We start from the raw sequence: 17658 nt of genomic DNA, 5'->3' as shown, positions 1-17658 counted from the left end.
ACACATGAGGCAACCCAGGACCAGCATCGAACAAGCAATGCAACATACGCACACAGTAACTCCACTATCATTCTACTGGTGCATATGACAAAATTAGAATATCATCAAAAAGTTAAGTTATTTCAGTTCTTCAATACAAAAAGTAAAACTCACATATTATATAGAGTCATTACAGAGTGATCTATTTCATGTGTTTATTTCTGTTAATGCTGATGATTATGGCTTACAGCCAATGAAAACCCAAAAGTCATTATCTCAGTAAATTAGAATACTTTATAACACCAGCTTGAAAAAATGATTTTAACATCCGAAATGTTGGCCTACTGAAATGTGTGTTCAGTAAATGCACTCAGTACTTGGTCGGGGCTCCTTTTGCATCAGTTACTGCATCAATGCGGCGTGGCATGGAGGCGATAAGTCTGTGGCACTACTGAGGCGTTATGGAAGCCCAGGTTGCTTTGATAGCAGCTTTCAGCTCGTCTGCATTGTTTGGCCGGTGTCTCTCATCTTTCTCTTGACAATACCCCATAGATTCTCTATGGAGTTAAGGTCAAACGAGTTTGCTGGCCAATCAAGCACAGTGATACTATTGTTTTTATATGAGGTATTGGTACTTTTGGCAGTGTGGACAGGTGCCAAGTCCTGCTGGAGAATTAAATTTCCATCTCCAAAAAGCTTGTCGGCAGAAGGAATCATGAAGTGCTGTAAAATTTCCTTGTAGACGGCTGCACTAACTTTGATCTTGATAAAACACAGTGGACCTACTCCAGGAGATGACATTACTCCCCAAACCATAATTGATTGTGGATACCTGCCTCCAGGACTGATTCAAGGTATTTGGGACAAATTATAAAATTGATTATTTCTGAAGTTACAGCACCAATAACTAAAAGAGCCACCTTGTCAGAATGCAGCATTAGTGCTGCACAAGGTGACTTTTAGTTACAAACACCTGGGGGGGTGACAGGTTCCCTTTAACATAGTGGAAATTGTTCTTGGCAGCAGGGTAGTTTTAGTTTTTCTTTCTTTAAGAATATGATAGATATGTTGGATGTAATGAATTATTCTGAGTTATGTATAACCAAACATATTCAAATAATAAGAATATACCGTAGATTCTAGGGGTCGGTCAGCAAAGAAAGGACACCAACAAAAGTTTAAAAAAAGTATGCAACTTGCCTCTTCATTGAGAAAAAGGATTTGCACTCTACAGCAATCTTTTACAGCTTAAATAACATGAACAGTTAAAAATTGATAAAACAAATCCAAATTTTTTTTATTTCAATATTACATTATACAATGCAATATTTATTTACCAAAGAAGAGACATTACTTCCCCAAGCTATTAATCAATTTAATAATGTCATATTTAGCAAAACAAATCTTTCACATAATCAGGTATTCACCTAGCTCCTTTAGTTCCCCTTATCACACCTCCAGGTATCTCATCATGGGATAGTCTTCTTGGAGTTCCCCTTTAACATGTTCCTCCTAGAATACCCCTTCTCAAGGGATCTCTGTGGTTAAAATGTAATTCCCATGGTATTTTTCCTCCAGAGACATTTTCTTGAATTACTTTCTTCCTCTAGGGAATCCTACTGAATGCCAACCAATTTCTGAGCCTGCTTGAGTCGTTAATAACCCTTTTTGGATTCAATGTATGCACTTCTTCTCCAACTTAGAGTTGCTATGATCAAAGACCTGCATTAATTAATTTGTGATCTCTCCCTCCAAGATGCATACAAAGGGTCCTAATTTCATTATTCTGAACTATCCTTTTTACCCCACTTCATTTAGTGACACAGAGTGAAAATGTGGTGGCTAGTAGAGATGAGCAGTTCACTTTGCACAACCCTCGTCTATAGTCCAGGTCGATGCTTTCTGGCCATGGACAGAAGGTGCACAAATTTCCTTACCCTCCAAAATCCCATGTTCAGTTTGTCATTTGCTCCGTACGCCGCACACATGACATCACGCCAGGCTGGAAAATCAAATGCCACACTTTGAATCTGGAAGCTCCGGAATTTCGTACAGCTCCTGTTCACAGCCAGAAGAGCACTAATGGTGACCATGTAGCTAGGTTGCGCAAAACGATCTGCTCATCAGTAATGCTAATTAAGATCACCCATAATGTTTTTACTGCAATAGGAAACTTCTTGTTCTGTGCATCCTGATTACCAATTCGTCCCTTAAGCAGCTGACAACGGCCTACTATTTAGAGATTGTTTGGCTACAGAAAACTCAATTTTGTTATGCAGTCAAAAAACAAACCAAAATAGTATATGTAGATATTGAGTATATTTTTATATCTGCATTTCTGTATATCTTATAATATTACATAAATACTTGCAGAGTCCAGGTTAATGTATATAAAGTAACCTCAAATCTACTGTAGGGTATAACATCCCAAACGATTCCCTTATCTATCATGAGCACCATGTCAACCCGGCTCAGAATAGTTCAGAGAGTGAAAGACAAATCCTTGAAAATTTGTAGCAAAAAATAACAAAAAAACATTTAAAATATCATACAGAACCTGCCAGAGAGATCAAACTTAATGCAAAAGGCAGGAAAGAAGGGAAGGGTGTAATAGAGCATTAGGGTCTCTTCGTGGCATTGACATGACACAAGGAAATGTCGCACAGGTCCTACATATGGTGTGGTGTAGCATAATGTATGTTAACTGGACCCCTCTAGTTTTCACTCCTGGTACACTAATAGCTAGGGGCTAGATTGATTTGGTGGTGGAGCCAATGGTGCAGACATTTCTACAAAGTGACCCAGGAAGTGTTTGACTTGTCTCCCATCAAGCATATTTAGTGTTATGGACTGGTGATTTAGGAGCGACATGCGACTAGCTCTGAGCAGGTGGTAACTATACAGACCGCAGTTCCTGATCTTAACACAACACTAGCAGTAGCCGTGGGATGTTCCTGTCACTCCCTGGACACCTCGTCACAGCCAGAGAACTAGCTACCCCTAAAGGTAGAAACAGGAAAGCTATCTTGCCTCAGAGAAAATCCCAAAAGGAAAGACAGCCCCCCTCAAATAATGACTGTGAGAGGAGAAGGAAATGACATACGTAGTATGAAACAAGATTTAGCAAAGGAGGCCACTTCTAGCTAGATAGATAGTACAGGAAAGAACACTGTGCGGTCAGTAATAAAAACTAGAAAAAGTCCACCTCAGACAAATGCAAAAATCTCCACACCTGACTAAAGGTGTGGAGGGCAAAATCTGCTGCCCAGAGCTTCCAGCTTAGCTGAATAGATCCATACTGATAAGCTGGACAAATGAGCAAAACATAAAATGTGCTGAACAATAAAGTCCACAACAAGTGGACTGCAAAAGGACAAGCAAGGACTTATCTTTGCTGAACTGGTCAGAGTGTCAGGGAAATCCAAAAGAGCAGTGACTCCAAGCAGGAACAATTGACAACTGGCATTGATTGAGGGATCAGGCCAGACTAAAATAGCCGAGCCAGAAAGACGATCAGTGGAAGCAGCTGCTGATGCTAAATCCAAGAAGCAGCTATACCACTCAAAACCACAGGAGGGAGCCCAAGAGCAGAATTCACAAAAGTGCTACTTACAACCACCGGAGGGAGCCCAAGAGCGGAATTCACAACAGTACCCCCCCTTGAGGAGGGGTCACCGAACCCTCACCAGAGCCCCCAGGCCGATCAGGACGAGCCAAGTGAAAAGCACGAACCAAATCGGCGGCATGGACATCGGAGGCAACCACCCAAGAATTATCCTCCTGGCCATAACCCTTCCACTTGACAAGATACTGAAGCCTCCGCCTCGGAAAACGAGAATCCAAAATTTTATCAACCACATATTCTAACTCCCCCTCAACCAACACCGGGGCAGGAGGATCAACAGAGGGAACAATGGGTACCACATATCTCCGCAACAAAGATCTATGGAAAACATTGTGGATGGCAAAAGAGGCTGGAAGGGCCAAACGAAAAGACACTGGATTGATGATCTCAGAAATCTTATAAGGACCAATAAACCGAGGCTTGAACTTAGGGGAAGAAACCTTCATAGGAACATGACGAGAAGATAACCAGACTAAATCCCCCACACGAAGCCGAGGACCAACATACCGACGGCGGTTAGCAAAACGCTGAGCTTTTTCCTGATACAACGTCAAATTGTCTACCACATGAGTCCAAATCTGCTGTAACCTGTCCATCACAGAATCTACACCAGGACAATCAGAAGGCTCAACCTGCCTTGAAGAAAAACGAGGATGAAAACCAAAATTACAAAAAAAAGGCGAAACCAAAGTAGCCGAACTGGCCCGATTATTAAGGGCAAACTCGGCCAACGGCAAGAAAGCCACCCAATCATCCTGATCAGCAGACACAAAGCATCTCAAATAGGTTTCCAAGGTTTGATTAGTTTGCTCAGTTTGGCCATTTGTCTGAGGATGGAATGCCGAAGAAAAAGACAAATTAATGCCCATCCTAGCACAAAAGGCCCGCCAAAACCTGGAAATAAACTGGGAACCTCTGTCAGACACAATATTCTCCGGAATGCCATGCAAACGAACCACATGCTGAACCAAATCAGAGGAGGAAGGCAATTTAGGCAAAGGTACCAAATGGACCATTTTAGAGAACCGGTCACAAACCACCCAGATAACAGACATCCTCTGGGACACAGGAAGATCCGAAATAAAATCCATGGAAATATGCGTCCAGGGCCTCTCAGGGACAGGCAAAGGCAAAGGCAAAAGCAACCCACTAGCGTGGGAACAGCAAGGCTTAGCCCGGGCACAAGTCCCACAGGACTGCACAAAAAAACGCACATCCCGCGACAAGGATGGCCACCAAAAGGACCTAGCAACCAAATCTCTGGTACCAAAAATCCCAGGATGACCGGCCAGCACCGAACAATGGACCTCAGAAATTACCTTACTTGTCCATCTATCGGGAACAAACAGCTTCCCCACAGGACAGCGGTCAGGTTTATGAGCCTGAAATTCCTGAAGCACCCGCCGTAAATCATGGGAGATGGCAGAAAGAATCACCCCTTCCCTAAGAATGCCAACCGGCTCAAGAACGCCAGGAGAATCAGGCAAAAAACTCCTAGAGAGGGCATCCGCCTTAACATTCTTAGATCCCGGAAGATACAAGACCACAAAATCGAAACGGGAGAAAAACAGGGACCATCGAGCCTGTCTAGGGTTCAGCCGCTTCGCCGACTCGAGGTAAATCAGATTCTTATGATCGATCAAGACCACAACGCGGTGCTTGGCTCCCTCAAGCCAATGTCGCCACTCCTCAAATGCCCACTTCATAGCCAACAACTCCCGATTGCCGACATCATAATTGCGTTCCGCAGGTGAAAACTTTCGGGAGAAGAAGGCACATGGTTTCATCAAGGAACCATCAGAATTCCTCTGTGACAAAACGGCCCCTGCCCCAATCTCAGAAGCGTCAACCTCAACCTGAAAAGGAAGAGACACATCTGTTATGATCCTTAGTGGCTGAGGATCACAGAATGAACTAGCTAAGTTACTGAACATAGAACGAGCTCTAGGGAGGTGGTAACTGGACTGACCGCAAAACCTGATCCTAACCAAACACACTGAAGGTAGCCGGTGAACGTGCCTAAATTCCTGGACGTCTCAACGCAGCCTGAGAAACTTGCTACCCCTATAGAGAAAGTAAGACCTCACTTGCCTCAGAGAAATGACCCCAAAGATATAGTAAGCCCCCAACAAATATTAACGGTGAGGCAAGGGGAAAATACAAAACGTAGAAATGAAAACAGATTCAGCAAATGAGGCCCACTAATACTAGATAGCAGAAGACAGGCAGGGAACTGTGCGGTCAGTAAAAAACCCTATACAAAATATCCACGCTGAGAATACAAGAACCCCCACACCAACTAACGGTGTGAGGGGAGAAACTCAGCCCCCTAGAGCTACCAGCAAGCAAGGAAATCACATAATAGCAAGCTGGACAAGGACAAGTAAATAACCAAGAAACATATTGAACACTAATGAGCAAAAAATAACCAAACAGAAAACTTAGCTTCTCTTGGAGAGACTGATAGCGAAGGAATTCAGGAGGATCAAGATAGCACTGAATACATCGACAGCAGGCAAACACTGAAAGTCCAGGTGAGCTAAATAGGAAACCAGCTAACAGATAACAAGACAGCTGATCCGCCTCAGACCTGCAGAAAGACACAAAGAGCCACCAGAGGGAGCCCAAAGACAGCACTCACACAGTACCACTTGTGACCACAAGAGGGAGCCCAAAAACAGAGTTCACAACACACATCCAGCTGACGCAAGACAAGGGCAGAAGTAAATCGGCGCTTAAACTCCTGAAAGGCCTCAACAGCCTCAGAGGACCAATTTGTCACACCAGCGCCTTTCTTTGTCAAATCGGTCAGGGGCTTAACCACACTAGAGAAGTTGGCAATGAAACAGCGATAAAAATTAGCAAAGCCCAAAAATTTCTGAAGGCTCTTCACAGATGTGGGCTGAATCCAGTCATGAATGGCTTGGACCTTAACAGGATCCATTTCTATAGACGAAGGAGAAAAAATAAACCCCAAAAAAGAGACCTTCTGAACTCCAAATAGGCACTTAGACCCCTTCACAAATAGAGCATTATCACGAAGGATCTGGAATACCATCCTGACCTGCTTCACATGAGACTCCCAATCATTGGAAAAAATCAAAATATCATCCAAATACACAATCAAGAATTTATCAAGATAATTGCGGAAAATATCATGCATGAAGGACTGAAATACAGAAGGAGCATTAGAAAGCCCGAAAGGCATCACCAGGTATTCAAAATGGCCTTCGGGCGTATTAAATGCAGTTTTCCATTCGTCACCCTGTTTAATATGAACAAGATTATATGCCCCTCGAAGGTCAATCTTAGTAAACCAACCAGCCCCCTTAATCCGAGCAAACAAATCAGAAAGCAAAGGTAAAGGGTATTGGAATTTGACCGTGATCTTATTAAGAAGACGATAATCAATACAGGGTCTCAAGGAGCCATCCTTCTTGGCAACAAAAAAGAATCCCGCTCCCAATGGTGACGAAGACGGCCGAATATGCCCCTTCTCTAAAGACTCCTTAACATAGCATGGTGGCATGCTCTGGCACAGACAGATTGAAAAGTCGGCCCTTAGGGAACTTACAGCCAGGAATCAAGTCAATAGCACAATCACAGTCCCTATGTGGAGGAAGGGAACTGGACTTGGGCTCATCGAATACATTCTGGAAATCTGACGAAAATTCAGGAACATCAGAAGAGGGGGAAGAGGAAATTGACATCAAAGGAACGTCACTATGTACCCCTTGACAACCCCAACTAGTCACAGACATCAATTTCCAATCCAACACTGGATTGTGTACTTGTAACCATGGAAAACCCAGTACAACAACATCATGTAAATTATGCAACACCAGAAAATGACAATCTTCCTGATGTGCTGGAGCCATGCACATAGTCAGCTGAGTCCAATACTGAGGTTTATTCTTGGCCAACGGTGTAGCATCAATACCCCTCAAAGGAATAGGGCTCTGCAAAGGCTGCAAAGTAAAACCACAGCGCCTGGCGAATTCTAAGTCCATTAAGTTCAGGGCAGCGCCTGAATCCACAAATGCCATGACAGAAAAAGATGACAATGAGCAAATCAGGGTCACAGACAGGAGAAACTTAGGCTGTACAGTACTAATGGTAACAGATCTAGCAACCCTCTTAATACGCTTAGGGCAATCAGAAATAGTATGAGCAGAATCACCACAGTAAAAACACAGCCCATTCTGACGTCTGTATCCCCTCTGTTCCGCTCTAGTCAGAATCCTATCACATTGCATAGGCTCAGGACTCTGTTCAGAGGACGCTGCCATATGGTGCACCACTTTGCGCTCGCGCAGGCGCCGATCAATCTGAATGGCTAGAGACATAGATTAGCTCAAACCAACAGGCGTGGGGAACCCCACCATAACATCTTTAAGGGCTTCAGAAAGACCCTTGCTGAAAATTGCTGCCAGAGCGTCCTCATTCCATTTAGTGAGCACAGACCATTTTCTAAATTTCTGGCAGTATAATTCTGCCGCTTCCTGACCCTGACACAGGGCCAACAAGGTTCTTTCCGCATGATCCACAGAGTTAGGTTCGTCATACAATAATCCGAGCGTTTGAAAAAATGCATCTACATTAAGCAATGCCGGATCCCCTGACTCAAGGGAGAATGCCCAGTCCTGAGGGTCACCACGCAGCAGAGAAATAACTATTTTAACTTGCTGAGTGGGGTCACCAGAGGAACGGGGTTTTAGAGCAAAAAACAATTTGCAGTTATTTTTAAAGTTCAAAAACTTAGATCTATCCCCGTAAAACAAATCTGGAGTAGGAATTCTAGGCTCTAAGGCTGGAGTCTGAACAACATAATCTTGGATACTCTGTACTCTTGCAGCAAGCTGATCAACACGAGAACACAAACCCTGAACATCCATGTCCGCGCCAAAATCCTGAACCACCCAGAGATTAAGAGGAAGGAAAAAGACAAAACAGACTAAAGGAAAAAAAAAAAAATGGCTCAGAACTCTTTTTCTTTTCCTTCTTTTGAGATGCATTCAACTCATTTTTGGTCCAGTTGTACTGTTATGGACTGGTGATTTAGGAGCAACACGCGACTAGCTCTGAGCAGGTGGTAACTATACAGACCGCAGTTCCTGATCTTAACACAACACTAGCAGTAGCCGTGGGATGTTCCTGTCACTCCCTGGACACCTCATCACAGCCGGAGAACTAGCTACCCCTAAAGGTAGAAACAGGAAAGCTATCTTGCCTCAGAGAAAATCCCAAAAGGAAAGACAGCCCCCACAAATAATGACTGTGAGAGAAGGAAATGACATACGTAGTATGAAACAAGATTTAGCAAAGGAGGCCACTTCTAGCTAGATAGATAGTACAGGAAAGAACACTGTGCGGTCAGTAATAAAAACTAGAAAAAGTCCACCGCAGAGAAATGCAAAAATCTCCACACCTGACTAAAGGTGTGGAGGGCAAAATCTGCTGCCCAGAGCTTCCAGCTTAGCTGAATAGATCCATACTGATAAGCTGGACAAATGAGCAAAACATAGAATGTGCTGAACAATAAAGTCCACAACAAGTGGACTGCAAAAGGACAAGCAAGGACTTATCTTTGCTGAACTGGTCAGAGTGTCAGGGAAATCCAAAAGAGCAGTGACTCCAAGCAGGAACAATTGACAACTGGCATTGATTGAGGGATCAGGCCAGACTAAAATAGCCGAGCCAGAAAGACGATCAGTGGAAGCAGCTGCTGATGCTAAATCCAAGAAGCAGCTATACCACTCAAAACCACAGGAGGGAGCCCAAGAGCAGAACTCACAACAATTTAGGATATCATTGGTCAATTGTAAAGGGAGCTGCCAGCAGCGGATCTTGATGATTTGGCTGCCCAAGTGCATTTAGCATGGCAGAACATTGCTCAGCCAACTCATAGTAACCTCACTCATAGAATGCTGAGGCATACAACTGCAAGTATCTCATTCTCATTATTGAATAAATGAAGATTGGTTTCCGTTTTTCCATCATTTGCATATAAGTAATACGTGTATCAATCCTGTAATTTCTGTAAATTCATAACTTTTCCTTCTTGATGTTGAAATGTCAATGTTGAGGAGTGTATCACATTGCCCTCCCATAATGTTTCACCAATTACATCTATATCACAATTGGAGACAGACACAAAAGCATGAGAATGCCAATACCCAAGGAATCTCATGAAAACATACTTCTTGCAGAGTTGAATTCTAGACTTCAGCACTGCAAAATAACAGAGCTAATCACTGAGCCACCATAAGCTATTATTGTTCTTGGCAGCACAGGTCCAGTTTAAGCAGGAGAATGAGCTGCCAAGAATAATAATCTTTTGTGCACAGCAAAAGATCATTTCGCCCGATGAACAAGCATTTTAGTGTGTGAACAGCAGCATGTGTTAGACTGCATGATTATCATTCAATTTATAATCTTAATGATTTGTTTTGGTCATCTAATGTATCCGGAAAAAAAAGTTGTCTGATTTTTTGACAAGCAGTACAGAAAAAGATGAAAAATCAAGTTAGCAACCCTAATTTACACTTGTGCATTGTATATAAGCAGTGCATGTAGGAATTAATGTATGAATGAGGAGTTTATTTGTGTGCGTGTATTGGGGTTTGAACTTTACTATTTTATTATGGGTTTCCTAGAACATTTGGTAGATTCATATACGAAATTCTTTTGATCACTCATTATAAATTGCTCAGGTTAGAAAGAAGTACAACGTTTCTTTTTTTGTATTGTTTGTTTTTTTGGAATTTCAGAATATTTTTATTTTTGTCGCATTACAAATATTTAATAAAATTATAATTGTTATAAAAAAAAAATGCAGAAATATAAGTAAATGTATTCTAGAAGATCACAGTGTAATTCTTTTTTGGAGAATCTGTTACATTTGAAGAGAATGTTATAATTATGTTCTAAAACTTTATTGTAGATCGTCCAAAAATTCGACTTCCCAGATACCTTCGTCAAACGTATGTGAAGCATGTTGGAGAAACGGTGAATTTGGTCATTCCTTTCCAGGTAATGGGGTCTAATTTGCAGTGTGTTGTGCTAACATATGATGAATTTTTATTGAATTTTCAAATTTGCAATATGACCTTTTAATACCTTGTCATATCTATGCAGTGTTGGTAACTGCCTAAAAACTCTATTTCTATAATTAACCAATAGCTAACAAGATTAGCTTGTCACTTTAAGATACATGGATTAGAACTAGTGATGAGCGAGTATACTCGTTTCTCAGGTTTTCCCCGAGCACGCTCTGGTGGTCTCCGAGTGTTTGTAACTACTCGGAAATTTAGTTTTTAAACACTTAAGATGTGCAGGGTAATCACAGGTTCCAATTAGTGATGAGCGAGTATAATCGTTGCTCGGGTTTTCCCGAGCACGCTCGGGTGGTCTCCGAGTATTTGTGACTGCTCGGAGATTTAGTTTTTGTTGATGCAGCTGCGTGATTTACGGCTGCTACACAGCTTGAATACATAAGGAGATTCCCTAGCAAGCAGGCAACCCCCACATGTACTCAGGCTGGCTAGCAGCCATAAATCACGCAGCTGCATCAACAAAAACTAAATCTCTGAGCAGTCACAAATACTCGGAGACCACCCGAGCATGCTCGGGAAAACCCGAGCAACGACTATACTCGCTCATCACTAATTGGAACCTGTGATTACCCTGCACATCTTCAGTGTTTAAAAATTAATTTAAAAAAGTTGTTAAACAACAAGAATGTTTTTTAAAATAAATTAATTAAAATCAGAAAATAAGGAGTAATAATAATAATAATAATAATAATAATAATAATACATTTACTTCTATTATGCCGACATATTCCTCAGCAATTTAAAATTCAATGGGAAAATGAACAAATAAAATAAGACACTACAGACTAATACAAATTCAACATACAGTATACCAAAAAGAGTGAGGGCCCTACTTGCAAGTTTACAGTCTGTGAGGAAAGAAGGGTGGCAGAAAATGTGCTTGTACTACATAGTCCAGCCATCAACATAAGAAATAAGTGTATTCAAATAAAGCTATGTGAAACAGTCATTCATTAGCCAATATCTGTATAAGTACAAAGTGCTACTAAGCGCATCAAGGGTGAGGAAACAGATGATAGGGGGGAACAGATGCTGAGGAAAAGTTATGAAGGAAAAACATGTACGGTAATCAATAAATTCGACAGGATATAGGGCACTCTAAAGAAATGTATTATTGAGCATGCTTAAAACTGTGGTTACTGAGAATTAACTGGACTGTCCAGGGTAGTGCATTCCAGAGAACAGGCGCAGCATGGGAGAACGCTTGGTGACAGGAAAGAAAGATCATATTATAAGGGATGAAGAGCACAGGTAGAGTGTTAGCGATGAGGAAGGAGTTGTAGAACAGTACAGAACTGTGGAAAGCTTTGTGGGTGATGGTGAAAAGTTTATATTGTACTCTATAGCACATAGGCAACCAGTGCAATGACTGACTTAGCGTTGAGCTATTAATGTAGCAATTGAACAGAAATATGACCCTGGCTTCTGCATTCAGGATATATACAGTAAAAGGTAAGAAAAGGTTGAATTCTTGAGCCATTTTTGAGATGCAGATGATATTAGCAAATAGGATATAGGGAATAAAGGAACATTTCAGTCAAATATAACCCCAAGAAAGCTAGCATGCTGCTTGGAATGGAAGTAATGGTAAAACTACCCATGGAAATAACATTATTTGTTTGCCATTAGTTTACCTGATTATGTGCCAGTATTTTGATTGTTAATATCTCTGCAGAAGAAAGGTGACAAAAAAATGTTTTATTCCACTCTGCAGTCATTATTACATTGTGGGCCATTTCAATATGAAACATTTGATGAAAGGTCCTCCTCAGATTGCAAAAGAAGAGTGGTGAAAGATTCTAGTTGAAAGTTGTAAGAAGCTTGTTGATGGTTATATGAAGGCTTCAATGCTTTGAATTAAACTTAGCTTTTAATTGGCCATTTAAATATACAGCTTTGAAAATATAAATATATTTTAAATATATATATAAAGTTTTTAAAAATTATCACATAAGCCTCCTTTTAGCTGGATCATTCTGTATTTTCCTTTGTTCCTACCTCAGCTGCTCTGTCTGGATCCATGTGAGGCTGCAGTTGCTCCACACCCTGCAAGGTGAACAGACGATTACCCTTTCTTTTTGTTATAATTCCCTATAAGGTCTAATAAGCCCCAGGGAATCCCAATCGTTCCCACCCTAACAATTGCACTCCTCAGCTATCCCTGTAAGTTCATCACCATATTCTTTGCCTTCCGTGCCTCCCAAAGTGTTTCCTCTGCTATACTTCATCAGCGTAGTGCAAATTCAAGCCCATAGAGTATCTTGTGAGCCAATGCCACATTATTGGCTATACAATAACCACCTATCCAGCTAGCATCATCTGCACCATCTGAGACTAAACTATATAACTGCCATACATATGTAAACAATAAAAAAACAGACAAATAAATAATGGATCTTACATATTAGTGCTCCATGTATTAGGATACTGGTTCCCAAAGCACATATTATTGCGATCATGTGAGATGCCTTAAATAAGGTCACTTCTGTTCACATTGGAACACACAGATTTAATGCAGGTGTCTTCTGTCCACCTCCTCTAAACCCCTTAAGCCCCGAGGGTGGTTTGCACGTTAATGACCGGGCCAATTTTTACAATTCTGACCACTGTCCCTTTATGAGGTTATAACTCTGGAACGCTTCAACAGATTTTAGCAATTCTGACACTGTTTTCTCATGATGACATATTGTACTTCATGATAGTGGTAAAATTTCTTCGATGTAACTTGCGTTTATTTGGCAAAAATGTTGAAAATTTCACAATTTTCCAACCTTGAATTTTTATGCCCTTAAATCACAGAGATATGTCACGCAAAATACTTAATAAGTAACATTTCCCACATGTCTACTTTACATCAGCACAATTTTGGAGCCAATTTTTTTTTTGTTTGGGAGTTATAAGGGTTAAAAGTTGACCAGAAATTTCTCATTTTTACAACACCATTTTTTTTTTAGGGACCACATCTCATTTGAAGTCATTTTGAGGGGTCTATATGATAGATAATACCCAAGTGTGACACCATTCTAAAAACTGCACCCCTCAAGGTGCTCAAAACCACATTCAAGAAGTTTATTAACCCTTCAGGTGTTTCACAGGAATTTTTGGAATGTTTAAATAAAAATGAACATTTAACTTTTTTTCACACAATTTATTTCAGCTCCAATATGTTTTATTTTACCAAGGGTAGCAGGAGAAAATGGACCCCAAAAGTTGTTGTACAATTTGTTCTGAGTACGCTGATACCCCATATGTGGGGGTAAATCATTGTTTGGGCGCATGGCAGAGCTCGGAAGGAAAGGAGCTCCATTTTACTTTTCAATGCAAAATTTACTGGAATTGAGATGGGACGCCATGTTGTGTTTGGAGAGCCCCTGATGTGCATAAACATTGAAACCCCCCACAAGTGACACTCCAATTTGGAAAGTAGACCCCCTAAGGAACTTATCTAGATGTGTGGTGAGCACGTTGACCCACCAAGTGCTTCACAGAAGTTTATAATGCAGAGCCGTAAAAATTAAAAATCATATTTTTTCACAAAAATGATATTTTCGCCCCCAATTTTTTATTTTCCCAAGGGTAAGAGAAGAAATTAGACCACAAAAGTTGTTGTGCAATTTGTCCTGAGTACGATGATACCCCATATGTGGGGGGAACCACTGTTTGGGCGCATGGCAGAGCTCGGAAGGGAAGGAGCACCGATTGACTTTTCAATGTAAAATTGACTGGAATTGAGATGGGACACCATGTCGCGTTTGGAGAGCACCTGATGTGCCTAAACATTAAAACCCCCCACAAGTGACACCATTTTGGAAAGTAGACCCCCTAAGGAACTTATCTAGATGTGTTTTGAGAGCTTTGTACCCCCAAGTGTTTCACTACAGTTTATAACGCAGAGCCGTGAAAATATATATTTTTTTTTCACAAAAATGATTTTTAGCCCCCAGTTTTGTATTTTCACAAGGGTAACAGGATAAATTGGACCCCAATAGTTGTTCTCCAATTTGTCCTGAGTATGCTGATACCCCATATGTGGGGGGGAACCACTGTTTGGGCGCATGGCAGAGCTCGGAAGGGAAGGAGTGCCATTTGGAATGCAGACTTAGATGGATTGGTCTGCAGGCGTCACGTTGCATTTGCAGAGCCCCTGATGTACCCAAACAGTAGAAACCCCCAACAAGTGACCCCATATTGGAAACTAGACCTCCCAAGGAACTTATCTAGATGTGTTTGGAGAACTTAAAACCCCCAAGTGTTTTACTACAGTTTATAACGCAGAGCCGTGAAAATAAAAATTATTTTTTTTTCCACAAAAATGATTTTTTAGCCCCCAGTTTTGTATTTTCCCAAGGGTAACAGGAGAAATTGGACTGCAAAAGTTGTTGTCCAATTTGTCCTGAGTACGCTGATACCCCGTATGCGGGGGGGAACCACTGTTTGGGCGCATGGCAGAGCTCGGAAGGGAAGGAGTGCCATTTGGAATGCAGACTTAGATGGATTGGTCTGCAGGCGTCACGTTGCATTTGCAGAGCCCCTGATGTACCCAAACAGTACAAACCCCCCACAAGTGACCCCATATTGGAAACTAGACCTCCCAAGGAACTTATCTAGATGTGTTGTGAGAACTTTGAACCCCCAAGTGTTTCACTACAGTTTACAATGCAGAGCCGTGAAAATAAAAAATCCTTTTTTTTCCCACAAAAATGATTTTTAGCCCCCCAAATTTTTATTTTCCCAAGGATAACAAGAGAACTTGGACCCCAAAAGTTGTTGTCCAATTTGTCCCGAGTACGCTGATACCCTATATGTTGGGGTAAACCCCTGTTTGGGTGCACGGGAGAGCTCGGAAGGGAAGGAGCACTGTTTTACTTTTTCAACGCAGAATTGGCTGGAATTGAGATCGGACGCCATGTCGCATTTGGAGAGCCCCTGATGTGCCTGAACAGTGGAAACTTCCCAATTCTACCTGAAACCCTAATCCAAACACACCCCTGTTGTGAATTCTGTTCTTGGGCTCCCTCCGGTGGTTATAAGTGGTAGCGCTGCTGTCTTTGGATCGCTGTATCCATCAGGTGTGTCCACTTATTGCAATTCTGACTGGGCTATTTAGTCTTGCTTGACCCTTTAGTCAGTGCCAGTTGCCCATTGTTCCTGGAGGATTCACATCCCTTCCTGGTCTCTCCTGCTTTGCTGTTCATTTCAACAAAGATAAGTTCTGGCCTTATTTTTTGCAGTCCACATGCTGTGGGCCTTATTGTTCAGTTCTTTTCCATGTTTTGTCTTGTCCAGCTTGGTCTGTATAAGGATTTGTTCAGCCAAGCTGGTATCTCTGGAGGTGCAGATATACCCTCCATATCTTTAGTTAGATGTGGAGATTTTGTATTTTCTGTGGTGGATATTTTCTAGTGTTTTAATACTGACCGCATAGTACTCTGTCCTATCCTTTCTATTTAGCTAGAGCGGCCTCCTTTGCTAAATCCTGATTTCAGTCTGCGTATGTTATTTCCCTCTCCTCTCACAGTCAATATTTGTGGGGGGCTGTCTATCCTTTGGGGATTTTCTCGGCAAGATAGTTTTCCCTTTTCTATCTCTAGGGGTATTTAGTCCTCCGGCTGTGTCGAGATGTCTAGGGCGTTAGGTACATTCCACGGCTACTTCTAGTTGCGGTGTTAGGTTCAGGGTCTGCGGTTAGTACAGGTACCACCTTCTCCAGAGTACGTCTCATGCTGCTCCTAGGCCACCAGTTCATAACACACCCCTAACCCTAATCCCAACGGTAACACACCCCTAACCCTGACACACCCCTAACTCTAATCCCAACCCTAATCCCAACCATAAATGTAATCCAAACCCTATCCCTAACTTTAGCCCCAACCCTAACCCTAACTTTAGCCCCAACCCTAACTTTAGCTCCAACCCTAACCCTAGCCCTAACCCTAGCCCTAACCCTAGCCCTAACCCTAACCCTAGCCCTAACCCTAATGGGAAAATGGAAATAAATACATTTTTTTAATTTTTTAATTTTTCGCTAACTAAGGGGGTGATGAAGGGGGGTTTGATTTACTTTTATAGCGGGTTTTTTAGCGGATTTTTATGATTGGCAGCCGTCACACACTGAAAGTCGCTTTTTATTGCAAAAAATATTTTTTGCGTTACCACATTTTGAGAGCTATAATTTTCCCATATTTTGGTCCACAGAGTCATGTGAGGTCTTGTTTTTTGCGGGACGAGTTAACGTTTTTATTTGTAACATTTTCGGGCCCGTGACTTTTTTTATCGCTCTTTATTCCGATTTTTGTGAGGCAGAATTACCAAAAACCAGCTATTCATGAATTTCTTTTGGGGGAGGTGTTTATACCGTTCCGCGTTTGGTAAAATGGATAAAGCAGTTTTATTCTTTGGGTCAGTACGATTACAGCGATACCTCATTTATATCATTTTTTTATGTTTTGGTGCTTTTATATACGATAAAAACTATTTTATAGAAAAAATAATTATTTTTGCATCGCTTTATTCTGAGGACTATAACTTTTTTATTTTTTCGTTGACGCTGTATGGTGGCTCGCTTTTTGTGGGACAAGATGACGTTTTCTGCGGTAACATGGTTATTTATATCCGTCTTTTTGATCTCGTGTTATTCCACTTTTTATTTGGCGGTATGATAATAAAGTGTTGTTTTTTGCCTCGTTTTTTTTTTTTTTTACGGTGTTCACTGAAGGGGTTAACTAGTGTGACAGTTTTATAGGTTGGGTCGCTACGGACGCGGCGATACTAAATATGTGTCCTTTTATTTTTTTTATTATTTAGATAAAGAAATGTATTTATAGGAACAATATTTTTTTTTTTTTTGCATTTTTTTGGGAATTTTTTTATTTATTATTTTTACACATGTGAAATTTTTTTTTTTACACTATAACATTGCCCCAGGGTGGGGGCATGATG

At 41.3% G+C, this 17658-nt stretch overlaps 1 protein-coding gene across 1 annotated transcript in view; it reads left to right on the top strand.

Moving 5' to 3' along the window:
* IGFN1 (immunoglobulin like and fibronectin type III domain containing 1) overlaps positions 1-17658 on the top strand; it is a 262834-nt gene that overhangs the window by 153667 nt on the left and 91509 nt on the right. The window contains exon 4 of the mRNA XM_077295387.1: positions 10548-10636. Within this exon, the coding sequence (XP_077151502.1) occupies positions 10548-10636 (89 nt within the window). The remainder of the gene's footprint in view (positions 1-10547; positions 10637-17658) is intronic.

This window comes from Ranitomeya variabilis, chromosome 3, assembly GCF_051348905.1.
Source record: "Ranitomeya variabilis isolate aRanVar5 chromosome 3, aRanVar5.hap1, whole genome shotgun sequence".
Classification (NCBI taxonomy): Eukaryota; Metazoa; Chordata; class Amphibia; order Anura; family Dendrobatidae; genus Ranitomeya; species Ranitomeya variabilis.
The sequence above is the reverse complement of the archived record's forward strand: the minus strand, read 5'-3'. Positions and strand labels throughout refer to the sequence as shown.